Genomic DNA, 27,404 nt, shown 5'->3' with positions numbered 1-27,404 from the left:
CCATTCCCCAGGCATGTGGCTAATTGAAAATTTCCTCTATGCAAGGTTCATAATTACTACGGAATCTGGAGTACTGGCAGAACAGCTTAATCATAGAAAAATCCCATTATTTTACGTTTTCTTGTATTTTGCTGCCACAAGGACACACTCGTGACTCGCACCTTCAAATAAAGAGCTTCTCCTCAGGGCTGCGCTTCCTCAACTCCCCTGCCCCTTCTGCTGCTGCCCAAGATCCCCCACCCGCCCCGCAGAGCCTGCCGGAGCGCCCTCCCCCCAGCTCCCCCGCCCCGTGTGACCCCCAACGCTCTTCGGAATGTGATCATGGCAGCCGGGTGGGCGAGGGCAACATCCGCGGACCCAGAGAAGCGCCTAGACTGAGGCATTCATTCAGCAGACATTTATTACGAGCACCTGGCTCCGCGCCAGACACAATGGTGTCAGAGTGGACAAACGGGGACGCTGTAGGGGACAGCTCCCCTCCCTGGTCTTCCAACCCCACTTCGACCTGGTTGGACAGGGCACCGGAGGGACGGTGTGCTGTCTTCTCATCCAGGGAACACGAGAGGAACAGGACAGTGGAACGTGGAGGTGGAGATGCCCGGCACGTGGCTGTCTGGGTCTGAGACCAAAGGGGCCGTGGCTCGCGTGGACGGCACGGGAATCACGGTCCTTCTTTTGGAAGAGGGTTTTGGTTATTTCCTGAACAAGGGGACGTGCTGGGAAGGAAGGCGGCCAGCAGGGGCAGTCAGAGAAAGCGCTGGTGGGCACAGATTCGGGAGAGTTCGGAAAACATAAGAGGAAAATGCGAAAAGCTAGGAGAGCTATGACCATTCAGAGCTGAGGGGCACCCTGGCCCACGGCCCCGGGACTCAGCGCCGGGTGCCTTCTCAGATGTGAGCAGTCCCAGGTCAGAGAGACATGCTTGAAGCGGAAAATGTAAGACACCAGTGACCCCTACACCCTGCAGCTGGGGCCACCAGCCTCCTCCAGGCCCCACGCGTGTTCCCTTCCATGGCGAGAACCCTGAGAATGGGACTGTCCCATACAGGGGACCAACAGCCCTTGTGAGTGGACCCAGTGTGTCCCCCCCGCCCCGACCCGGTAAAAAAATAGCCGAGGAGTTTGTTCATCGGCCCGTTCATTTGCGTTTCCTGAGTTCCTGCCCAGGGCTGGGGACTAGGGACAGAAGCCCCTGCTTTCACATTCTGATGCGGGACACGGGCCAACAGAAAGCATTTACAGAGCAGCGCGGGCAAGTGCTGGCGTGTGGGGCTGACAAGGACGGACGGGGGTGACAAACGTCACAGCTTCATTTCACTGCATTATTCTGGGTCCCAATCCCCGCCCCCACCCGTCCCCAAGCCAAGTTTGATATTTTTGTCACTTTATGAGACCAGCAGTCCTCTTCGTGACCTCCATGTGGCCTTTATGAATAGACCACTCGGAGAGAGAAAATTCTTTCCTTAAACACCCGAATAGCATTATTTACAAAATTCCCTTTCATATTTACCCAAATACCATACTAGAATATATCACTAGACTGCACTTATTAGTTTTTTTTTCCCTTTTCAACTTCTCAGCTAAATATCTTCGTTGTCCTGACGACTTCTGGTTCTTAATTTCTTGATACACACATTGTCATCATCCTGTTTGGGAAGAAAATAGAGCTCTTAAGTAATTGAAAATAACAATTTTTTGTGACCAACTCTGTGAAAACCCAAATCCTTAATAGGTGTGATGCAGGCTTTTAGTTTGAGGAAATTAATTTTAAGGTTGGAAATGAGTTTTGAGATGTGTCATGTGAAAGGCACTTTGGTTTTTTAAAATGTTGTTACTATTTGTTTTTTTAAAAATTTAAATAGGAAGCTTTGTAACTTACTTTTAAGTTAATACATAATAAAAAAAGAAAGAAAACTTCTACATAAATATACACAATTTTTTCACTAATTAAAAAATACCACTCAAAAAAGTGAATTCAAATGTATAAACAGGACAGGACGTTTTGGGTCTTCTCAAATAACCCGCGTGTGAAGTGCACAATCTGTCCATACTCGGTGGGGGTGGCTCCCTGCTGGGCCTGTCCCAGGAACCGGAGGAGGCTCATCCCTCTGGACAGTCAGATAACGCAGGAGACCATCTGCTTTCTCAGAACCAGGGCGGCGTCTGCTTCTGTCCCTCCCCCAACCCAATAGCCCACCAGAGGCAGAGCCCACCAGTGACCGCACCAAGTGATCTTGAACACCTGCCCTGTACCTGCTCCCTCACAGCTTAAAAGGGGGCAGGGGGGCCCAAAGACACCCCGGACAGTGCCATCACCCCCATTCCGGCACACAGGAAACAGATCCCTTCTGCCTTCGCAGCCGACACCAAACCAGATGTTGGAACAGAGCCGTGGCCCACAGCACTGGCCTCTAGGCTCGAAATGCATGCTGAGAAATTTATAGCACTAGGGAGCTGCCGACCCCCCTTCTTTTAAACTAAGAAAATTGAGTATTCCCCAGAAGAACACCGACTGAATTTAATCTTGCTGTGGATTTATTCCAGCGGCAGACGGCTTACGTGCCGCTCAAGGTGACAGGACATGAGCAGGCCTGGCGTACCACTTGCCGTGTAAACACCTAGCTTCCTTCCCTTCTAGCTTTTTCCACAGGAACTCCTGAGGAAACCGGACACGACCATCTTTCTGCTTTAGGAAGTTTTGCTGAACTAACGGGGAGACTGAAGACCGCTATCTAGAATTTTCTTACTCAGTATGTTGTATGCAGCCAGAAAGTACTGACTACCTACATTCCTTGCTCTTCCTGGATGGTGACTTCACAAGGTCAAGTTTCTACCAGAAGTAGAATTCCCAAGACAGAGACAGCTGAATACAGCGCCGACAAAATACACGGTTTAGACTTATGTTTCCTACAGTAGTATAACTAGGAGCCGACAATGTGTTATATTTCCTTGCTTTTGCACATGGGGCAAAAATTAGATTGTGACACTCGTTGCTCATAAAAAAAATAAAAAGGAAAACAGTAAATTACTTGCCTTTTTTATATTTTCAGCGCATCTCTTGGCATTCCGAGTTACCCTCTGCTGGGGTTCACTCTCCAAAGCCTTTCCTCCGGGAGGGACTGTGATTTTTCTAGATCTCAAACGCATGGGGTCTGAAGGTTGCCTTACTTCTTCCTCCTGCTTCTTCTCCCGGACACCCACTCTTTTCTCCCTTTGCTTCTCCTCGGCTACGTCCGGCGAGGGCATCTTAGTGGGTCTCGCAGACCTCAGACATATTCTGCTTTCCCGGGCTTTGCTCCCAGATGCCGCATGCTTGGCCCCGTCTTCTGGGCTTTGTAATGCTGTCTCTTGGGACGTCTTCAAGGGCTTCTTGTCACTTCTTTTTGTTTTCGGCTTTTCTGTCGCCGTTACAACAGGCTCGGGTCTTGTCTCTTCTGCCTCGGTTTTATTTGGACGCCTAGAGCGCAGGGACCTTCCCTAAAAACGACACGACATCCGCAAAGTGCCACTCGTGAGTAATGCAATTCTCACAATTCAGTATGGAGAGAGACACTCAAAGTGAGCTAAGAATCCGCCTGAAACGTTAACGGTTGTCTTAGAAGACGCCAGGAAGCACTTCGTCCCAACAAGAAATCCTCTCCACTGGTAAACTGAGTAAGGAAGTCGGCCTCAGTTTCTATCCCTGTATCTGAGTGTCGTGTATGTCAAATTGGATTAAAACAAGCACTGACAGCGCATTCTAGAAAAGTGCCCCCTTTTCGAGCTGTAAACGATTTCCCAGTCCTTTACCAACCGTTGCTGGAGCAGGACGGGGGAATCGCAATTTCTGGAACCGAGTTTCCGAGCTTTGCTCCATGCGGGAGTGTCCCCCAACCCACCTCACGAACCCGACAGGTAGGCTGTTCTCAGGGCGCAAATCCCCACGCAGGATCGTCTACCCGAGTAAAGCCTGGGGCAGACACCACCCCGACCCAGGGCTCCTGCCTGGGGGCTCTGGAGCGACAACACGGGACTGAGCTGCCACCTTCTCTCAGCACCTTTCCCACCTCTGCAGAGAAGCACAACTCAGCCAGGTTCTGAGAAACTTGTCGAAATTCGCTGTGACAATTTTGACCAGTTTTCCTCCCCAATTCGTCTATTCTCTCTGTATGTCCCCAAAAGATCCTTTACCGCGGTCTGCAGATGTGGAATGCAGACCCCTTTGGGAAAAGCTACTCATCTACACCTTCAAGCCGTGAACAGAGGACACCCGACATTAGCCACAAGAGCCCCCGCCCAAGATGACACGTGCCCCAGCATCACCTGATGGCTCGGGGTCTTGCCCGCCGCTTCTCCTGCCCTTGGCGTAGCCTCCCTGCTGCTCCTTGGAGGGTCTCCCGGGAGTCGCATCCGCTCTGCCACGACCCTCAGCCTCTTCTTCACTGTCAGGGGCTCAGGTGGGTCACAGCCCTCGCGGGGAGCTGCCCTCCTCCTCTTCTGGGGCGGCTTCTCCTCCGTCGCGTCCTGGGCAGCGGTCCCAGAGCGCAGCCTCTTTGTTCCCATCGAACCTTCCTTGGTTCCTCCTTCCCTCTCGGAGGGCGGGGAAGCGCCGCCTTCCCTCCCAGACCCGACGGGCTCTCTCCGGTGCCCCGGGTCTTCCTCCGCTGTTGCCCGACGGAACCTGAGGCTTCTCTGCCGAACGCTCACAGCTTTCCTCCCGCCTGGAGGGTGCACGGGAGCGGCCCCACCGCCACCTGCGTCCTCTCCCGCTTCCTCGCTGGGATCCGGCCCGGGGGATGGCTCCGGGGAACTGGCCAGGTCTTCCAGGGGCGGGGCCTTTTCCTTAGGCGCTCTTAGCCGACTTTTCCGGAGCATTCCGTTCTCTGCAGGGCTCAGGGTCTGCTTTGCGGTGTCATTCACGCGTGTGACGTCTCCGTCGCTACCGGGGGGTTCTTGGCCGGAGACGGCACTTGGCCCCCGCCGTCGGGTGGACATCCGCAGAGCTGACGGCTCTCGCCCCACGTCTGCCTGCTGGGGAGGGGTCTTGACTTGCCTCCTTCTACTTGTTGGTCTGTGGACTGGATCTGCTAGTGGCGATTTGCCGGGGACTGTGGTGGTTTTGTCGTCAGTCACTGGGTCCTGGGTGTGCTCTGGGGTTTGGGAGTGCTCCCCGAGGCCGGCCAGGTCTAAGGACGGGGCATCTCTCTTGGATGTTCTTGACCCCCTCTTGCTTCCGGCTCCATTCTCTGCAGAACGCACTTCCCGCTTCACAGTCTTACCCAACAGTTCGATGTCTTCCGCGGGGCCTCCTGCTTCTCTGCCCGAGTGTGCCTTTGCCCCCCGCGTTCGGGTGGACTTCCTGGGAGCTGACGGCTCTTGCTTTATGTCCACTTTCTGGGGAGAGGTCTTGAGTCGCCTCCTTCTACTCATTGGCTTGTGGACTGGGTCTGCTAGTGGTGACTTGCAGGGGACTGTGGTTTTGTCATCAGTCACTGGGTGCTGGGGGCGCTCTGGGCTTTGGAAGAGCTCCCTGAGGCCAGCCAGGTCTTCTAAGGACGGGGAATTTCTCTTGGGTGTTCTTGACCGCCTCTTGCTTCCAGTGACATTTTCGGCAGGGTTCATCTTCTGCTTTGGGGTTTCCTTGAAGAAGCGAATGACTTCTTCACCGCCTCCCGGCTCTCCGTGTGTGAGTGTGGCTTCTGCTGGCGTTTGGATGGGCTCCCCGAGAGGTGCGAGCTCTCTCTCGGAGTCCGCCGTCCCCTGAGGCATCTTCCGACACGTCTTCCTCTGGGGTGCTGTGTTGACTGTTTCTGCCAGAGGAGATCTGCCCGGCGTTACTGTGCTTTTGACAAGAGCTGTTGGTTCCCGGGTGTGCTCTGGGGTTTGGAAGAGCTCTTTAAAACCGACCAGGTCTTCTAGGAATTGGGCCTTTTCCTTACCCGTTCTTATCCCCTTCTTGCTTCTGCTTACATTTTCTACGCGGTCTAGCTTCTTCCTTGGAGTTTCCTTAGACAACCTGATGTCTTCATCACCACCTCCTGGTTCTCTGTGTGAGGGCACACTTTCCCCTAGAGTTCGGGTGGACTTCCTGAGAGCTGAGGGCTCTTCCTCTAGATCTACTTTCTGGGGAAGGGTCCTGAGCCGCCTCCTTTTGCTCATTGGTGTGCTGACTGGATCTGCTAATGGAGATTTGCTGGGAACTGTGGTGGTTTTGTCATCAGCCATTAGTTTTTCTGTGTGGTTTGGAGTTTGGAAGAGCTCTCTGAGGCCGGCCAGGTCTTCTAAGGACGGGACATCTCTCTTGGAGGTTCGTGACCGCCTCTTGCTTCCAGTGACATTTTCTGCAGAGTGCACTTCCTGCTTCGGGGTTCTGTTAAACAATTTGATGTCTTCATCACCATCTTCTGGTTCTCCGGGCACAGGGATGTTTTCCCCTGGCGTTTGCATGGACTTCCTGAGAGCTGAGGGCTCTTCCTCTAGGTCCACTTTCTGGGGAGGGGTTTTGAGCTGCCTCCTACTTGTTGGCTTGTGGACTGGATCGGCTAGTGGAGATTTGCAGGGGACTTCGGTGGTTTTGTCGTCAGTCACTGGGTCCTGGGTGTGCTCTGGAGTTTGGAAGAGCTCCCTGAGGCCAGCCAGGTCTTCTAMGGACGGGGCATTTCTCTTGGGTGTTCGTGACCGCCTCTTGCTTCCAGTGACATTTTCTGCAGAGTGTACTTCCTGCTTCGGGGTTCTGTTAAACAATTTGATGTCTTCATCACCACCTCCTGGTTCTCCGTGTGAAGGAATGCTTTCCCCTGGCGCTCGGGTGGGCGTCCTGAGAGCTGAGGGCTCCTTTTCTAGGTCCACTTTCTGGGGAGAGGTCTTGAACTGACGCCTCCTACTTGTTGGTGTGCTGACTGGTTCTGGTAGTGGAGATTTGCCGGGGACTGTGGTGGTTTTGTCATCAGCCATTGGTTTATCTGTGTGGTTTGGAGTTTGGAAGAGCTCCCTGAGACCAGCCAGGTCTTCTAACGACGGGGCATTTCTCTTGGATGTTCTTGACCGCCTCTTGCTGCCAGTTACATTTTCTGCAGGGGTCATCTTCTGCTTTGGGGTTTCCTTGAACAATTTGATGTCTTCATCACCACTTCCTGGTTCTCCGTGTGAGTGTGTGCTTTCCCCAGGTGTTTGGGTGGGCTTCCTGAGATCTTTCTCTAGGTCTCCTTTCAGGGGAGGGGTCTTGAGCTGCCTCCTTTTACTTGTTGGTGTGTTGACTGGATCTGCTAGTGGAGATTTGCAGGGGGCTTTGGTGGTTTTGTCATTAGTCATTGGTTTATCTGTGTGGTTTGGTGTTTGGAAGAACTCTCTGAGGCCAGTCAGGTCTTCTAAGGACTGGACCATTTTCTTGGGTGTTCTTGACCGCCTCTTGCTCCCAGTTACATTTTCTGAGGAGTGCACTTTCTGCTTCGGACTTCTCTTAAACAATCTTACGTCTTCATCACCATCTCCTGGTTCTTTGTATAAGGGCACACTTTCCCCTGACATTTGGGTGGACTTCCTGAGAGCTGAGGGCTCTTCCTCTATGTCCTCTTTCTGGGGAGGGGTCTTGAGCTGCCTTCTTCTACTTGTTGGTATGTTGACTCGATCTGCTAGTGGCAATTTGCAGGGGGGTGTGGTGGTTCTGTCATCAGTCACTGGGTCCTGGGTGTGCTCTGGGGTTTGGAAGAGCTCTTTGAGGCCCGCCAGTTCTTCTAAGGAATGGACCATTTTCTTGGGTGTTCTTGACCGCCTCTTGCTTCCAGTGACATTTTCTGCAGGGGTCATTTTCTGCTTCAGAGTTTCCTTGAACAAGCAGATGTCTTCATCAGCACCTCCTGGTTCTCTGTGTGAGGGCATGGCTTTCTTTGGTGTTCGGGTGGGCTTCCTGAGAGCTGAGGGCTCCTTCTCTACGTCCACTTTCTTGGGAGGGGTCTCGAGCTGCCTCTTTCTAGTTGTTGGTGTGTTGACTGGATCTGCTAGTGGAGATTTGCAAAGGACTTTGGTGGTTTTGCTGTCAGTCCTTGGTCTTTCTGTGTGGTTTGGAGTTTGGAAGAGCTCCCTGAGACCAGCCAGGTCTTCTAAGGACGGGGCATCTCTCTTGGAGGTTTGTGACCGCCTCTTGCTTCCAGTGACATTTYCTGCAGAGTGCACTTCCTGCTTCGGGGTTCTGTTAAGCAATTTGATGTCTTCATCACCACCTCCTGGTTCTCCGTGTGAAGGAATGCTTTCCCCTGGCGCTCGGGTGGGCGTCCTGAGAGCTGAGGACTCTTCCTCTAGGTCCACTTTCTGGAGAGGGGTCTTGAGCTGCCTCTTTCTGCTTGTTGGCGTGTTGACCGGATCTGCTAGTGGAGATTTGCAAGGGACTTTGGTGGTTTTGCTGTCAGTCCTTGGTCTTTCTGTGTGGTTTGGAGTTTGGAAGAGCTCCCTGAGGTCAGCCAGGTCTTCTATGGACGGGGCATTTCTCTTGGGAGTTCTTGACCGTCTCTTGCTTCCAGTGACATTATCTGCAGAGTGCACTTTCTGCTTTGGAGTTCTGTTAAACAATTTGATGTCTTCATCACCATCTTCTGGTTCTCCGGGCACAGGGATGTTTTCCCCTGGCATTTGCATGGACTTCCTGAGAGCTGAGGGCTCTTCCTCTAGGTCCACTTTATGGGGAGGGGTCTTCAGCTCTATGTTCATCCTGGCTTGCACGCCAACTAGTTCTAGTTTTGAAGATTTCTTGCACTTTTCTGTGGTTTTGTTTCCCAAGTCCATTGGTTCCTGGGCGTGAGTGGGGGTTTGGGGGAGATTTTGGATGCCCCCCAGGTCTTCCTTGGGTTCTGTGTCCTGCTGTCTCTTGAGGGTGGTCAGGTTGGCTATTGGATCCCATCTTTGCTCTGAATATCTTCTCGATCTCCTCATAGCCACCATCTTTTCAGAACTACCTTCTGATTTGAAAGCCTTCTCACATGTGTCAAAACAGCTCTCTTGTTCCTCAGTCGCTCCCTCTGGTTTCTGTCCTCGCTGTGGAGTTTTCCTCAGACGTCGCCCTGACATGTTCTCAGCAGTGTCTGTGTTTGCTTCTTCGTTGCTATGCCCTGAACCTGGCATCTGTGTGTTTCCGAGCTCCGTGGACCTTCGAAACCTGTTTGCACTTGATGCCACCTTCAGAGGCTCTGCTTCCGACCCTGGAGTCTTCTCGATGTTTGCGTTTACTCTAATAGCCGGTCTTCTGAGGGCAGGGCTGGCAGGACTGTGATCGGATGGCTCTTGCGATTTACTCTGAGTCATGCAGAATACATTTTCTCCTATAGGAAACAAAAACACACATGAGATATAGATTCTCTTCCCCACATTGTGCCGATCTGGTATTTTATGTTTATCATAACAATGTTATCTGGTGACCAACAGTGGGGTCGTACTGAGGTGATAATTCTACAGGGATCAGATATAAGGAAAAAAATCCTTAAGAAGGGTCTCCCATAGGGCACTGCACCGCATCTTGGGCACCGGAACACGGTCATTCTTTTCCTCAAACATGAGAAGCAAACAGCTATGTCACCTGACGCCATAACGTGGCTTCCGTTCAGTGGGCTTGGGGTCCACACTGCACAGGAAACACCTGCTTCTCAGTGGGGGAGGTACCGTTAAGGTGAGCTATTCCCTCTCCCACAGGCGGTGGGTGCCCAGTATACCCGGTATTCAGTTGAGAGTGCGAGATGGGCTCATTTCTCCCACCAGGGGCTCATAGCACCACACGGGCCACCGAGAGCAGCAGCAGTGATAATCACACAGTGAGCACATTCTCTTTCCCTTTCGTTATTTACGCTTATTTTGAGTTTGAGAAATTGACGTAACTGGGATGAGACATCATTCTACTTCTGTGCTGCTCAACCTCTTTAAATTAAAAGAAGGCAGAAGCTGGGGTGCCTGGGGGCTCAGTCAAGCGTCTGCCTTCAGCTCAGATTATGATCCCAGGGTCCTGGGATGAAGCCCTGCATCGGGCTCCCTGCTCTGCAGGAAGCCTGCTTCTTCCTCTCCCATTCCCCTGGCTTGTGTTCCCTCTCTTGCTGTCTCTCCCTCTGTCACATAAATGAATAAGTAAAAATGTTAAAAAAAAAAAAAGGCAGAGGTATACACAGGTCATTTATAATTGTTATACTACTGTATTAAAATTATTAATATAATTATCAATTATAATTATTAAAAATTATTAAAATTATTCCTTTTTATGCCACTCACTAAATACCAACATTAGTTCAATTGCTAATAGGAATTTCCCCTGAACATGACAGAACTGAGAAGCTACAAATGGTATTTTTTTGGGAGTATCTATTGTAGAGAAGTAATACAGCATCTGTTGTAAACCAAAAGAAAAAAAAAATCTTTAAAAATCTTTAATTCCTACTGAAAACATCAAAGTGCAAGGGAAAAAAAAAACAAAAAAACAAAAAGCAGTAAACCAACCAAAATTTACTGAAGTGCACAGCGGAGGTTTTTCTCCCGAATTGGGTACTTCAAACTCCTTTCCGATGAAGTCCTCTGAATTTGAAAAAGCCTTGGGACATAGGCTCATTGTTTGTGGCTTCTCTTTGGCTGGAGTCTTGAACATTTCAGTTAACCCTGTGATGTGAGAATATTGGAAAAGCGATTAGCGTATCGTTCCCCGTGCCATCAGCCACACCGGCCCTCAGACCTACCAGAGGAAGTGGCAGAGCGCGTATAGGGAATCCCTCCCCAGAATTCTCGGGAGACAGGGTCATGCATTAATAATGAACTCATTTCGTTGAGGAAGAGCGATGAGATGTTGGAATCGTATCTCTTCTTTGTCTTTCCTCTTGGTGAGAAAATCTAATGAAGGCAGTCGACAGCTCAGTCTTCAACGGTTGCCCTGATCCTGAGCACTGGCTCGAGACAGAGCCCGGATCCCTGTGCCTCCTGTCCCAACATCTGGAAAACTAGCGTCCTCATGCTGCCTTGAAAAATCCTAACTTACGTAGACCTGGGTTTTACGTACAAATAAAACGTCCCCAACTTTTAAAAAATGACGTCCATGGGGCTGTCCACGAATAGTATTGTCAAGTGACAGTATGTTTTCATTTTACACCAAAACGTAGCATTGACATAATAGAAGAAAAGAACCATACAGTTCTTCGGATGGAAGATTTATCTTTCTGAAACACTCGAATTTCCTCTTTTCTCACTCCGCCATCAATGGATTGAAATGCTCTGTCTGGTATGTTTGCAAATTGTGTTTGGGGAGCCTGTTCTGAGGGCCCTCAGATCAGACAGTTCACTTAAAAATCTCAGCCCTCTGCCCCAATTCTGGCCTTCCATAAAATACCCCAGAGCCAGGCTAGTGCACAGATTGGTGTTTTGTCATGAAAGTCACTCACACCGAGGGGTGGAAATTGTTTGACTTTCTAAGAAGGTGTGTGGAAGGAAGGTTGAGGAAATCCACTGTCCTGGGTACTGAGTATATAAATTTCTATTAATTAGATCTTAAAAATATTTTTGAGAATTGATCTTCAAGGCTCCATGACACAGATTTTAGTTACACTCATACGTAATTTATAAGGACACACGTATGTGCATATGTCTGCATATCGGGGGCATATACTCGAAACTTTTTCTCATTGAGCATGTTATCAAAACCGGCAACTGTTCTGCATTATTGTGGTTTGTTTTTTTAAAAGCTAAATGCATTGATCCAACTATGACCTCAATCACAGCGTCCCTTGTTTGGGTTCTACAGAGGAGTACAATGATTCCATCTTAAAATATGCCCGGAAAGAAAAACAAGAACCTTGTAATGGGCGGTGGAGTCGAATGTCACTTCCCTCCAAAAATGTGCAAGGCAGAAACCAGTGGTCAAACTGTGTGGCATGAAATCCCAACCCCTGGGCTCTTGCCTTTGTTCTAGCCTAGGACAACCACAAGGAGGTCCCATCCCACTTCCGCTTCTTAAGGGAAACCTTTTCACAGGACTTTGTTTCAAGACACAGTTAAGCTTCATGCAAGGGAAGGAAAGTATGAAGCAGAGAAAAGTGGCCCAAACCAGTGGCTCTAACTTTGGGGTGATCGGTTAGTAGAGACACAGGGAAAGGGCAATTTTAAGGGCAAGCCTGCTCTCTTCAGCACAAAGCAGCTTCCGGTTCTCCACACTCATGCTGCAACCCAAGGCAACAGTGTGCGTTTCCCATGCCCACCTGCTCCCCGCAGGACTCATGAGCCTTTTTATTATTGGGGACCCCTTCTTGTTCTCCAAATCCAGCCTTCTCTTGTGCCCATCACCACCCCAGGAGGTCGACTAGAATGTTTGTCCTCCCCAAACCCACTCACAGTAAATACAACTGTAGCACCCCTATCCGCATCCTCCCACGGAGGGGGAATTTACCTGAAAGATCTTCATTAAAGTCTATTTTCTTGTTGAACACAAGGTTGTTGAGCATTCTGTAGGGCCGAGCGGGCACGTGTACCTTCTCGATGTGAGCTTTCCCTATTATTATGGTACAAGGAGAGTTGGCATGGCCTGTGCTGAATTGGCTGTGAATATCGCTAACAGGCTTCTGGAAAGAAAGATAACAAGATGAGCAAAATGTCAAAGCGTCAACGCGCACACCTCGGAACCGTACCGAAGAGCGTGAGGGGAAAGGGCACCCCCTACCTTTGGAGTGGTCGTTCTCTTGTGCCTTTTGCTGGGCTGCCTCTGGGGGCCATGTTTAACCACTTTAGCTTGTGTTTGTTTGGCTCCGAGTTTTACGACGTCTGCCCACGATTTTGCCACTGTCCGAGGGAGAAAGTGTTGAAACATTTCCAAACTCGTATTCCTGAGGAAACGACCCTGAGGACCTTCTCTGCCAACCCAGCACTCACCGATTAAATTGGCTTCAGAAGCGCCGCTCCTTCTTCTGGAATAGATCCTCTGCAAGATCTCGTGTTGGCTCCGGTCGATGGAAGCTCTCTTCGAAGGCAAGGTGCCACTCTTCCTGCCTCCCCTCTTGGGAGCGTCTGTGGGATGAGGAGATGCGCTGCCCCTGGAGACCGAGGGCACCTTCCTCGACCTACGGCGGGCCTCATTTGCCACTGGAGAAGTTCTCGTCAGATTCTGAGCTGCAGATCCCTTACGCTGGTCTTGTGCACAAACTTCCAAACGGATTTCTGAAGAATCTTCTTTTCTTGATGGTTGAGGGTATTCCTGACGAGATTTAAATGTTCATAAGAAACCTTACCACAGATAGAACATCTCTGTAGGGAACGTGAGAACCCTATTCAAATAAGAATTTCAGTTGTTTAAATCTTGAGGCACCAAAGCATTTCATCCACTGTCTGTCAGGGGCCTGGTAGAAATGGGAGTCTGTCCCCCTCATTTTAGAAAAAATAAAAAGGGAATAAAACAACAGATAAGTCTTAGTTGGGGTGTTATGGGTAGAAAGGCGAAAGGAACCGCCCGGGGAGTGAAAAGTGAGCGTGCTCTGATCTGAACTGGAGAAAAGCACCATCCGTAGGTGTCTAATCCCCTTCGGTCTACACGGAAGGAGGGCTGCTCATTTCTGGGAGCCAGTATTAAATGGAAAAGGAGCCAGGCATACCTTACCCTCCTTTTGGTATGAAAGAAATTAAAGACAGCCCAGGCCCTCTGACAGGGATGAGCCGTGGGGCCCTACAGGCCTAAAATCAGGAGGACAACACAGCCTAGGGTAGCTGACTTAAAGTTCTACACAGCTGATGGTCAAAATCATAGGTGGTTGACCTCTGAGATTTCCCTTTCCACCTCATAATTGTAAAAGAAAAGCAAAAATGCCTTATGGTTATGTGTCATGAGGTCTCCAGATTCTTTGTAATTGCTAGTGGGTTTTGTTTTTTTTGTTTTTTTTTTTTAAGATATTATTTATTTATTTTGAGAGAGAGAGAGAGAGTCGGAGGGGAAGGACAGAGGGAGAGACAGAATCTTCAGCAGACCCCCCAGCTGAGCGTGGAGCTGGACGCGGGGCTCGATCTCACAACCTTGAGCTCATGGCCTGAGTCGAAGGCAGACATTTAACCCATGGAGCCACCGGGGTGACCCTGTAATTGCTAGTTTTCCTGAACCCCCCACGTGATACCCTGTAAGCCTGGCTGGCAGGATGGCCCAGCAGAAGGCAACCCCCAGGACTCGCCCCTGTTCAACCTCCTTAGAGTCGTACGTCGAAGCCCCGGGAAGGAGCTCAACTTTTGATTTTTTTATTTTCACTTTTTGATTAGAATAAAAAAGGTCTTCATAGTAACTGTATTGGCGGTGGGGAGTTTGGAAAGGATGTGTCACGGGCATGAGTGAGAAGACTGTCTGCCCAACATACCTTGATGATTTTCTTCAAGACAGCTGAAGTGTGGCTGACGAGAGACCTTCTCGGGGTCTCTCCTCTCTTAAGAGGTGTATTAGGAGGTAAGTTCTCATCAAATAACTCCGGCTTCAGACGACCACCGAAGGAGACCCGCCTTCTTTTCAGGGACGTTCCCTCATTATCTAAAGAAGGAAACATGAATGTGGACAGGAATCAAAGATGCACACTTACGTCGACTCGCTTCAGGCTCCTGTTAAAGACAAGCCTCTGGTGAAGTTCACTGACACCCAACACCCCCTCATGCCGTCCCCTTGTCACGCTGAGGGCCTGGAGTGCCTCAAGAGCTCAGGAAAGATCCAGGGACAAACCAACAAGATGTCAAGTCCCAACTGGACAGGACAAAGACTTTCTACAAAAGGGTAAGAAATCCTGTATATTGATAAAGGGATCCGGACCGGTGGCGTCCACGCTGGAACTGGGCAATGACAGAGATGGATATTTCTACAGTGACCTGAGGTTTTTTCGAAACCACGTATGGACTCAGGGCTCATCCAGACCAACCTAGTAAGAAGTTATGAACTTGACTTCTCCAGGTGATTCAAAATGGCAAATCATGAGTCCCAACCCCACTGCACATCCTGGTGAACCAGCACGTGACAGAAATCCCTTGTCTGGGTGATGCTCTTCGGAGACCCCTAGGGACGTCGTGACGGATGCGTACGGGTCTCATTTCTGAGAGCCGTGCACCTCGCCCAAGGGACCCTCTGCAGACGGAGCCCGACAGTAATCTCGCTACTTCAGGACACGCTCAGAGCCCCGGGAAGTGTGGGAGGGTGCCCAGGGGACGTGCCAAGCCTCCTCCAGAGGTCACAGCTCTGCCACTCGCTGTGTGACATGAGGCTATCAGTGTCCCTATTTGCAAGAAGGAAATCACAGGAACGCCAGTCCCAGGGGCACTCCTGCGGCCTGCTCAAAGGAGTAACAGGGTGAACGTGGGAAAAACACCTACAACAGCGCCTGACGCATACGCCCATGGGCAACGTCCCCCGTTGCATAAAAAACAAAACACAAAACACAAAACAGAAAAACTGCTCGAAAGAGACCCTGAGAAGAGTATGATTACTGGAGAGACGCCCCATATTTAAACGTTTACGAAGGACTGAGTTCCCTGGACTTCACTTACAGAAGCAAACTCATAGGATACAACAGCTTACGGTTCAGAATTACAACTTCTGTGAAAAGCCATTACGCTTGGGCGCCTGCGTGGCTCCGTGGGTTAAACCTCTGCCTTCGGCTCAGGTCATGATCCCAGAGTCCCGGGATCGAGTCCCGCATAGGGCTCCCTGCTCAGTAGGGAGCCTGCTTCTCCCTCTGACCTCTCTCTTCCCATGCTCTCTCTCTCTCAAATAAATAAAATAAAATAAACCTTAAAAAAAAAAAAGCAAGCCATTACGCTTACTGGGTTTATCTTCCTATTTTCTCATAGGTGCACCAGGAGACTCCCAACATGGTGTTGGCCCCCCTGAAGGCCCCCGGCGGTGTTCCTCCCTGACAACCTGCACTCCGGCCAGAGTCCCTGGTGACGACACTCCAGGACGTGAGGACGCGTCTGTCAGGGGGGACGGTGCATATGGCTGTCGCATGAGTAGACCGCCACGCCTCCAGGACCCTCCCCCTACAGCAGAGCCATTGCTACCGAGGGAAGGAAAGTCTCGTGACTTCCTATCTAGATACAAAGAAGGTGTGAGCCTGTGGGGGAAAATGAACGCACAGGTAAGTAAACTTACTAATGGAGTCACCAGAGCTGCTGCTATCAACTGAACTACGGCCCGGGAACCCAGAGCTCGAAGGCCCGGCGGTGGCGCCCACTCTCTCAGGCTGGTGCACGGAAATGCTCTGGATCTTCCTTTCAACCTGAACGGGCAGTGGAGCTAAAACAGCGTGAGTCTGAGTTTCTGGTTCTGTGGCAAGAACGTCCACACTGGAGGGAACACTCGCCCTCTTCTTGGAGGAGAGTTTTTCTGGTGTTGCTCCAAAATTAACAGCGTTTTCAACTTTAGTGGGTGTTGGATTTCTGGCTAAGAACTTCCGAGGAGTGAATGTCTTGTTATCGGTCCCGAAGCTTTCCCTTTGAGCCAGATTCACGGGTTCACTTCCGCTGGGAACACGCAGGTCTTCACTCCGACGTTTTCGTGAGGAATTGTGAGGAGAATGATGGACCAGGGTCTTGGCTCTTGTCATCTCCTTAGGAGGGATGCTGGGACCCGTGGTCTCCTTGGGAGTCTGAAGGGCCTCCTCATCCTTTCTCCTGTCCTCTGTCTGGCTAATTCCTTGTTCTCCCAAAGCAGGGTCTGCCTTCACTGGGGTGAATCGACCCGACCTGGGTCTGGATTTAAGTGAGACCAGGACTTGTGTCCCGTCTTGTAGCTCACCGGAACATTCATTCTCTGATGCACGATGACTCCGCGACCCCGACTTTTTCCCACTCTGTGGAACATTCCCTTTTCCTGATTTCATGTCAAACTCTTCCTTCATTGACTCGTAAAGCTCCCTAAATGGAGACTCCTGGTTTTCACTATTCTCAGGACACCACGTAGAGGGGAAAGTCTTCAGTTCTCCATGACAGCTCACTAAGACAACGCTGGAATCTTCCTTAAAATCCCCGGCTGTAGGATCCATTGCATTTCTGAAGTTCTCTCCAGGAAGTTCTGAGGAATGGACAGCATTAAGGGATTTTCTAGCAGCGTGATCTTTGGGACCATCTGAGGAGGCTGCTTTGCCATTCTTCACGTGTACCAGCGGACTTCCGGAAACATTTTCTTCACAGAGTTTTGAATGGGCATTGGAATCTTGAACTTTCCCATCTTGGCAATGAGTTATGAAATAAGAAACAGAAAGTTCAAGATTTTCTCAGTGATTAACACTGTGCAGTATTCAAATTTTACAACCTTTTCAAACGGGCTTGCAATCTAGTTTTTCACTTAGCTCACAAACTACTTACTGCCAAAATGCATCATAGAAGTATTCTGATCCTCGAATTACGATGCAAACAAATAAATCACATCAGCCTTCTGTAAACAGTACGAGGGGTCAATATGAGGGGTCACCGGCTATTATCTACTCGATGAAACTGACACCCGTGTTCAGTTTACACGTGGACACTCTAATAAGTATTGTGCCCCGTGCATCTCTGGGAGGAAAAATTAACTCAGGTGCCTGCCTGTTGTGTTACATAACACAACCTCCTAACTTGTGTGAACCTAGATGTAGAACGCTGGTGTTCTCATTACCTCTTCCTTGCCCTAACCCTGCACAGAGAGCTGATCGTGCAGGATCCCAGAATAAAATCAAAAACTACTAACCGGGGTCAGAAGAGAAGCTAGACCTTGAGACCTGATGCAGAGAATCCTGTGAATTGGAAAAATAGAAACAGTGAGTTAGGTGCTTGTTCAAATACCCACAGTCATGTTTATGAAAATGTTCTGGCTCTGGATGCTCTTTCTTACCAAACTCTTCTTGTAGGAATTTTAGAGACTTTGAGAAAGGAGCCAAAGACACTTAGGGGTGAGTGCTCATAATACACGTATTTCTTAGCTGGTTGTAAAAAAAATATAATGATAGAACAAGAAACAAACTTGAAGCTCAAAACTGTTCCAATGGAACTTCAGCTGAGTTTTGCTAACTTCCTCAAACTTCTTTCTCATCACCCTATGAAAGAACTGAGGCTAAAATTAAACATCACCTATGCTCAGCGTCTGTGAACCTGCCAAGGGCACAGAATTACCGACTTAATACTTAGGTTTGTCAGAAAGAAGCTGCAGGACCTGCGGTGAGCTGGGGCCCCGCTCAGCCTGGGGACTCGGGTCGGCAGGTGCACCCGGGCCCGGATGTTTAGGAGAAAGTGAAACCGGCACATCACAGGCATCGTGCTCTCTGAGCCCAGCAATCACATCCAATACTCCTACCTGGCCCCCACGGCTGCCTTCACAATCTGTCAGAAGATTTTTAGGGGGCGAGGAACAACCACAGAATAACAAGGACGTAAGGTACAAAAGTTCAGTGTTGCTTCAGAGGAGGAAAGTATCTCATCTGAATTACGATGGGGAAAAAAGTCACAAAGTATATCCAAAGGCAAATAATTTAACTTCTCCCTAATCAATTTCAGATTTCTTGGTGTCTGAAACATTGCTTCTCTAACTTGCCAAGTGGGGGATCGGTTTCTTATTTCCAACTTGAAGTTGGCCACGGGTCTTAGGACCAAACAATAAAAATGAATTAAAATTAAAATATATGTACAAAATATAAGCATATAAGCCCATTTTTGTACCATTATAGTCCAGACATAAAAGTCACCGTCAAACGGCGATAACACATTCTCAGTATTCAGTTTCAACACTGACTTTATCACCGGCCAGACAACAAGCAGTTGGTAGGCCTTCGAGACCACTTCTAACTCAAAGACCAGCTTTTTGCTTGGTTCCCTAACACCTACCAACAAAGTGGTTAGAGAACCTCGAAAGCGAGCTTTCCCCCAAAGCCAATGAGGGGCAAGATCACTACGAGGGTCCTTTCTCTAGGAAGGAAGCAGCATGTAGCCAGGGCAGAGATCCCCGGTTGAAGGCTTCCTGTTAATTTCAGGCATAGTATCTGATAGGATTTTTTAAGCCAGTGAATTACAACCTGGTCACAGAAGACCAGCGTGGCCAGCTTCAGCAAGCTTCCTAAATCTCAGCGGATGGGCCCAGGACTGCATCCTGACAGAGCCACACTGTTTGGATGGACACAGGTGATAAGATTCTCTGGCACTGATGCAGCGCAGTGACGCTCTCGGGCGGCAGGGTTGTCTCTCCATCGAAGTCAGGAAGCATCTCTGGGACTCACAGCTCTGATGTGATCATTTCAGATGCAGAAGGATGGAAGAACACAGTAACCGGGAGACAACACGAGCCACTGATCTAGGTCCGAGATTTTAACTCTATGTGATGGGCTGTTCTAGCCAAAGGTTTGCAAGATCATACCGTGAGATAGTCCAGGAGCCTTCAGGCCGAAGTGTAGGACTGACTCAGTCCTCTCATTGTGAAGGAAAAAAAAAAAAAATCATAGTTGTACGTCTTTTCAGTGTGTTTAAGATCTCAGGTGTCTGTCCCTCTCTTAACTGGCGAGTCACCTTCCCTTGTGAGATGTCACTCATCTGCATGCATATAAATGATTTCACAGCACCGTGCAGAAGAACCAGAGCCCACAATTGGATCATCTCTGCACGCCCCCATCACCTGTTTGCGTGTTTGTCCCGGGCATTCCGTTGGCTGGCTTCCATTCTGCTGACTTTCGTTTTCATACCTGAAATGCACAGAAGGACAGACACACATTCAGACTCCAGCTCTGTGACTGATGGAAAACCTCCTCGTCTCATTCGCGTCCAAGCAGCGAGGAACAAACTTGAGGTTTTAGTCAAGGGATTCACTGTATTCATGGAAATAGAGGTGGAGTTAGAAAAGATTTTATACTAAAGACTTGGACAGGCCACCTCAAATCTCTTTTGGAACAGTGTGGTCAGAGGTGGGGACCCAGATTAACTTCTCAACGCAGACAAGCTGTGTGACTTCAGCAATATTGGAGCACCTCCTCTGTGAAAACCTGCACAGGAGAGCCGATTGGATTCCCACGGGTTTATATCCACAGTCATCTGAGGGCTGGGAAGGTCACCAGGGAAGCCGAGGCCTGAGGCACTTGGTGATGTCACCCTTACTGCAAGGTCACCACAGAGCCACCCTGTATAGGAACGCTGGGACCTCCTGTTTCCTGACTACCGCGTCTGCATCTGAACAAAGACTGGCACATTTTTGAAGATGGAATCAGATTTAACAGCATACACTGTCCTTCGACCAGACCCCAGACATAATTCACAGAACTGTGGGCGTCCTGAACTTGGCCTCTGTAAGGTGGCCTGATCCGAAACAGGCGGGTGTCTAGACTTACTTCTCATGGCCTCAGAGTTCATGGTCACATCCCTCTTCCCAAGGCTCCTTCCCCATTCTTGTATTGGAGGTATTTAATTATCTCAATTAACCTCAAATCTGAACGGCATCTCATTTGGGGGAAGAAGTCCTGGTTTCCATTCCACATCAAATGCTTCCTACCTAGAAGTCTGTTTCCTGGAAGGCAAGTTCACAAGAAGCCCTGGGAAGAAGATCACCAACAGAACACATAGGAAATATCTGCTCAAGACGAGTGGAGGCAGTAAGGAGGTCAGTGTGCCATCTGGCGGCATGATGGCCAATGTGACCCAGAGTGCGCTGCCTCCCAGGGACCTGAGGCACAATCAAAGGCACCTGCAGGATGAGTGTGGAGGGTGGGAGGGGACACGTGGAGCCATCAGCAACCCTGAGCGAGCTGGAGGGGGCATTGGCCAACGTCAACAAAAGAGACTTCAAGATAAAAATTGCTCCTAGGGATGAAGGACACTTTATAATGATGAAAGGATCCATCTACCCAGAAGATAAACCAATTGTAAAGAAAAGCGCACCTAAGAGCTGGTTGTAAGAGACAAGCTGAGCCTTAGGGATTATGACAAGTTGAAAGCCAAGTGCCAGAAACTAGGATAGTAGGCGATTACTGATAAAAAAGCGGGAGGGAAGGTACAGAGTATCTCAGAAAGATAAGCCGCAGAGCTTCACCCACTAGGACAGGATTCTAAGTTTCAACACTCAACGGAGAGACGCAGAAACAGAAGAACTAAAAAAACAGAAAGGAAGAAAAATCCTCAACGTGTGATTTCAGCCTATGGGAGCCACAGGACACATATTCTTTTCAAACATGCAGGAGAGATTAGTAAAAAATTAACCACATCTGGTCATAAAGCAAGCCCTTGACTCACTTCAAAACCTGGAAATTTCCCAAACTTCTGTCCAGAATGAACGAATTATGTATATACCCGGGATTTATTTTGGTGAAATCGTCTGACAGCAAGAAAGAACAAACAGGACATCTATGCTTGGCTCTCCCAAGCATGGAGCAGAAGTCAGCTGCAAGAACATACGTCATTATTTCAAATTTAGAGTTTAATAAAGACAGACGAAACCAGACGGTTAGAGACACATGCTTCCGTAGCACAACTCCAAAGATTTTGTTATCAGAAAAGCCCACTAGGGTGGTGGTTTCTTGGTGAGGGAAAGGAGCAGTGATTAGAAGACCTTTCCAGAAGAAGGTTCTGGAAATATTCTGTCTACAGCTTGAGTGGTGTGTTAGTTTGCTAGGACTGCCATCCAAAATGCCACACGCAGGTGGCCTCAACACAGAAACATATTCTCTCACAGTTCTGGAGGCTGGAAGTCCGAGATCAAGGTGTCGGCGGGACTGTTCTCTCCCTGAGGCCTCTGTCCTGGGCTGGCCAGGGCCGTCCCTGCGGCCTTCACGCTGCCGTCCCTCTGAGCACCTGCTGCCCTTCTTCTGTGTCCTCAGCTCGTCTTCTTACAAGGACACCAGTCAAATTGATTAGGACCCACGCTAATGGCCTCTTTTTAAGTCAACCACCTCTTTCAAGACCCTGTCTTCAATACAGTAATATTCTGGCTGGCCGGGGGTGAACACCTCAACATAAGGATACTGATGGGGCACAGTTCAGCCCCTAATAGGTGACAGTCACCCAGGGTCTCATGTCATGATAAGCTGAGCTGGACAGCTTGTCTTGTGTCTTTTCTCCAGGACCGTTTTTTAACTTGAAAATGAAGCAGAAACTGAAAAATGCATGTGGCTTCACCCCGCCTGCACCAAAAATAAAACCCCGGGAGGCCCTGGTCACCCGTCGTTGGCCCAGCTGCGCGCGCTCGGATCCTCAAAGGGGGGTCACAGGAGCCCCACGTGTCATCCCCGCTATGCCCACGTGACTGCAGACTGAGAACCAGTGGGGAGAGCGGCCGCTCCAAACGCTCTGACGTTTCCGCGGCCCAGAAAAGTCACAGACGTCTGCCGAGCGGCAGCGCCGAGCGCGACCAGATTCACCTTCACCCACCTGAAAGATCGATCGACAATGGTGATCACATCGCCGTGCTTAAGGTGTACGGGCTCCGCAAGGACGGACCCGTTCACTTGGGTCGGATTGGTGGAACTGAAATTAAACAGTATCGCCTACAGAGTAGAAGAAAGGGGAAACGAAGTAATTGATGACTAGGTAAAAAGTGCAATGAAAAGGGAAAAAACAAAGCAAAACAACAAAACAGACTTCAAACACCCACTTACCTCCTGCCCACTGACTTCAATTTTGCAATGCTGCTTTGACACCACAGGGAGCTGGATTCGAATGTCACATTCAATACCCCTTTGAGGGAAGAAATTGAGAGTTTGAGGCTGCTGCAACCTTTTTTTTTTTTTTTTACACAAATCCCATGAATGCTTCAAAATATAACAGCATTTGACCATATGTTTGATCCAAAAATGAAACGGCAGAAAGGGGTAATCAGTCAGGCGATGTGATGACCTATGCATTTGGCAAATAATTTTGACAAATATTGTGTAAGCGACTATTTTAAATCTTTAAGACTTTGGGCACTTGAAAACAATTATAATGGAAAATATTAGAATAAAAAACTGGATTGCTTTGACTGAAATGGCTGTGTTTATAATACCCAAATAAGGGAGGACTTTCCATCAGTTTGGAGAACTGTAACGATTTCTGATACTCTGTGCTTTTTTTCCATAAAGAAAGGTTTCTGTGTGTTCCTTTGTAACGTTATGTATGTTCAAAGTTTTCATCATCGCTACAGGTGCTGTATTTTATGCTAAAACCTGTCTCTTCACATACAAACAGACAATCACATCAGCACCTACATCACGGGGGTGTTCAAACGATGAATGAATTATACATTTCTGCCCTTTGCCCGGCAAACTGTCAATACCATTGACTCATGAACTTTTCATTGCTTTAGAACAACGCTGTATTAACGGGCAGATTCACAAGACTATTATTAAAAATATGAATGCAATCAACAAGTACACATTATTAGATTCAACTTCACTTTTCACGCAAAGAACATCAGCAGGAAGCACTGGAGGGGGAGTTTCCAAACCAACATGCAAACTAATCCAAATGGTCCTTAGTGAAGTCTCCTTGGGTCTCCGGGGTTCCCTTTATTGTAAGTCTGAACAGTTATACACTCTCCTCTCTGTTCTCGATACACTGCTCTGCAGCTGGGACTCTCTCTTTCTAGAATGTGTATAAAAGTTACAGGGGTATAAAATAATCGCAGAGCTGGACGTCGACTCCTGAGGGCTGACAGACTCGGTTTGTGTGAGTGTGAGTGTGTGAGTGTGAGTGTGTGCTGAGTTTCTTGTCCCTGCCTAGCTGCACGGTGTTCTTAGCCTTCGTGGGAAAACGTGGTTTAGTGGTTTCAGTCGTGTGGCAAATAAGTTGTAAAGGACAGAGCAGTTTGTCAGTAGCCGAGGAGAGAGTAGTGTTAGCTCTGTCTGTCCCTACAGAGAAATGTGTCAGCCACAGAGGTCTGTCTAAACTGTCTGGTTGTCCCACAGAGTAACACTAACAGGGGCTCGGATACACAGTTGTTTTATGTCTCATGGTCTCCTAACCTTGCCAGCCCGGGCACTTTTGGACAAAACTTTGTTCTTGTTTGAGGTTTTGCTCTCGGGTTTCTGTGTTTGTTTTTGTGGGTATTTGCCTCATTCCATCCGTGAGCTTTGCAGGCAGACAGATGTGACGCAGGACTTAAGTTCTAAGGTGTTTCTGGTAGTGGGGACATTGGTTGGCAGGAATAAGTCATGCTTTTTCTCTAAAGGGGGACGGGGGTGGGAATCCACGAGACAAGCTAAAGTTAAGTTGTTGGAAGAATTTCTTGATTGGAAATTTAGGCTTTGGGTTTTGTTGCTCTAGTTCCTAGAATAACTTAGAGATGCTGCTCCTTTGTCCAGGGACCACTCTAACTCCTGGGATCCCACACGTTCTTTCACTATAAGAAAAAACAAGTAATTGGTGCAGAGGTCTCTGTATTCTGACGCCGTCCTTTTTTAAGAAGTACTTTTCTCAAACAAAGCAATAAAAAAAAAAAAGAATATATCTTTCTACCTATGTCATATGACACTTTTAACGGGTTTTAAATGATAATATCCCACATAAAAATATATTTAATTACTACTGTAGAATCACCAGAATTACTGACATTTGACACCAAAATGTTTATTCTTTTTCCTTTGAAGAGAAAAGAAGCTATGGAAAGTGAACAGCTACTTTCAACTAAAGAGAATTTGATTTTTAGATAACAGAATACTGCAGCAAGAGAGAGAAAGAGAGACTATGTCATTAGAACTGAGAATTTGGGTGGCTGCAAACGGCCAACTAGAATCCCTATGGGTCAGTGGCTGTTAACCTGAGCACCGTTGACATTCTTTCCAGTGTGGGCTGTTCTTTCCATTGTAGGGTCCTTAGCAGCACCCCTGACCTGTTCACTAATGCTGCTGGCTTCAACCTGCCACACCGTGACATAGAAAATTGTCTCCAGACCTTGCCAGATGTCTCCTTGCAGGGCAAGTGAACCCTGGGCTGAGAACCACAGGCCACTCATGTTTCCACATTGAGCCCACGCGTCTGTTAGACAGAGAGTGCCACTGATCACCTCTGTCTCGCCAGACCCCCACCAGGCACTGCGTGCATAATTATGAACGACACAGTCCCTGTGCTTGCCCAGCTCAGTAGTGGGAGTCACAGCCAAAGACTGATCACGCTGCGTGGTGTTAGGAAAGACCAGAGCTGTGTTCAGTGAAGGGTTCTCTTTGGGGAACAGTTAAACGGATATCTGAAAGCTGGAAAGGAGTCACTCACGTAGGGAGACAGAGAGAACATTTCAGTCATAAGAGTTTAAAGCGGCCCAAAGCAACTCGATGAGCATGAGCTTGGAAGGTCTGAGGTGAGGAAGAACACAGTGGGGGCGGGACGGGGTGTGGGTAGAAGATGGTCGGGGCCACACCTCACAGGGCTCCACAGAGAGGGTGACTTATCATTTTATAAGAAATCGCTTGTCACAAACCCAGAGGAGTGTGCCTGTCATACAGGGACCGTATTATTTACCACCAACACAGGCCAGCAAGAAGAGAGTTCTTAAAACACTAACAGGACTTGTTTTCATTTTTCCAAAAAGCCAACAAGTCAAATACAGAGCCTCCTTCCCTCCTTTGCTCAGTAGTGTCCCCCCCAGCTAAGGCATACCAGGTTTGGGGGGGTTTCAGCTGAACATACTGGTCATCTAAAGAAGGCCTACAGGGAATCAGGATCTGAGAATAATCTACATTTTCCTCCATTTAAGGATTTTATCAACTCAATTTTAAAACATGTTTGATTAAAAACAATACTTAACTATATAAACATTGTTTCCAAAATTCTATTTCCTAATAAACAGCCATGTTACATTGACAATAAGTAGGAAAGTCCCAGCAAATTCAGGGGGGAACCAGTCCTAGGGCGTTTCTGGTGTGTTACTCTATGATTAGGATGTTAATGTCTCTGAAACTAAATTGCCCACCCCTGCGCAGGGCTCACCTTCCAAACAAGCAGGTGCTGAGGCTCAGTGGGAAGTGGGGCCCGTCCACCCCACTCCTTTTGATGGTCACAAGGCGACCCGTGGGACCCATTTTCTAAACAAGACTTTGAGTATAATCCGGATAGGAAGGTCAGGCATCAAAAGGTTTGCTGAAGCAAACTCACTGCAGGAACATGCCCCTGAATAAAACAAAAACAAAACGCGGGGCAGGGGGTGGGGGGGTTTGCTCTAAAAACAAAGAGCTACTCACTTGTAGGTGACCAAATGGGCCAGCCTGTACAATTCGCCATGCTCCTGCCACCCCGACGGACACGCTACTTGGCCTCCTGGGGGAGCCCCAGCCAGGCCCCGCGTTGCACCCCAGGGCGCCCCCAACACCCAGTAGCCCCCAAAGACCCGCGGCCAGGACGCCGTCCATCAAGGTCGAGGCTCCCGAGACCTCGTTAGAGCCCCGGCCGCGATGCAGGCGCGGTTCCCGCAGAGCCGGGGGTCCCCATGGCCCGGGCCCCCAGCACACCGCCCGCCCTCGCCCGCCCCCGCCCGCCGAGGCGCCCCGACGCCGGCTTACCCCGGACCCGTCGCCCGCACCGCCACCAGCCGGACCACAGCTCCGCCAGACGCAGCCCGAGTCCTCACCAGGAAAAGCCAGAGGTTAGCCCGCCGGCGTCCACCGCCCGCCCCTGGCTCCAAGGACGTGGACTGCCCGCGGCACCTCCGCCGCAGTCCTCACTGCCCCCCGCCGTCGCCTCGCCGGCGACCAGGTAGCCCAGCCCAGCCGCGTCCGGGAGGCGCCCGGCGTTAGCAGCTCCGCGCGTAAAGCCCCCGCCGCGCCCTCCCGATTCAAATGAAAACAACCATTCGAATTTGGCGCTAAGCGCTACGATTGGACGGGGCGGCGCGACAGTAGACCAATGGGCAGGCGCGAGGGCGGGGCGAGGGCGGGGCCAGAGGGGAGGGCGCGGGCCCCGCGGGGCAGGAGAGCGGCTGGCGGGCTCCTTGTGCACCTGCGGAAGACGCGGGGCTCCCACCAGGGACGGAGTGAAAAAGGCGGAAACGGAACATGGTCTTACTGCCGGGAAACCCTCTTGCATCCTTTTCTGTACGGACGAACACCGTTGTACACAGTGTGTTACTCACTGCTGGAAGGTTTAAAAACTATGAGAACTGGGGCGCCTGGGTGGCTCAGTGGGTTGAGCCTCTGCCTTCCGCTCAGGTCATGATCCCAGGCTCCTGGGATCCAGCCCCGCTGAGCAGGGAGCCTGCTTCCTCCTCTCTCTCTCTGCCTGCCTCTCTGCTTACTTGTGATCTCTGTCTGTCAAATAAATAAATAAAATCTTTTAAAAAATTATGAGAACTTCCCATATCTCCTCAAAGATAACCAATTATAAGCAATATCTAGTGTCTTTTCCCAGTTATACATGTTATCAGTCCCCTTCGAAAACACACTAAAAAGATCATAATATGCACATTGTTCTATACTTTGTGTTCTCTGCTTAAGTAATCCTGTGGATATTACCACTGGGGACATCTCCCCCCTTTACTTTCTTTTGGATGG

General features: G+C 49.4%; 1 protein-coding gene across 1 annotated transcript; it reads right to left on the bottom strand.

The window, feature by feature from the left end:
- Positions 1–801: 801 nt before the first annotated feature.
- MKI67 (marker of proliferation Ki-67) lies at positions 802–26,466 on the bottom strand. Its single transcript, XM_032882076.1, has 15 exons — positions 26,418–26,466; positions 25,849–26,028; positions 22,545–22,623; positions 22,318–22,433; positions 19,580–19,646; positions 17,669–17,714; positions 16,094–17,170; positions 14,322–14,488; positions 12,859–13,180; positions 12,650–12,768; positions 12,380–12,551; positions 10,450–10,605; positions 4,303–9,290; positions 3,034–3,477; positions 802–1,646 (listed from the first exon to the last, which is right to left on the bottom strand). The coding sequence occupies exons 2-15, from the start codon at positions 25,938–25,940 to the stop codon at positions 1,581–1,583; spliced, it is 7,911 nt and encodes a 2,636-aa protein (XP_032737967.1). The 5' UTR covers positions 25,941–26,028; positions 26,418–26,466; the 3' UTR covers positions 802–1,580.
- Between the last annotated feature and the right edge of the window lie 938 nt (positions 26,467–27,404).

This window comes from Lontra canadensis, unplaced genomic scaffold, assembly GCF_010015895.1.
Source record: "Lontra canadensis isolate GAN:19392208 unplaced genomic scaffold, GSC_riverotter_1.0 scaffold79, whole genome shotgun sequence".
NCBI classification, from domain to species: Eukaryota; Metazoa; Chordata; class Mammalia; order Carnivora; family Mustelidae; genus Lontra; species Lontra canadensis.
This window is presented reverse-complemented; position numbering and strand designations above follow the sequence as displayed.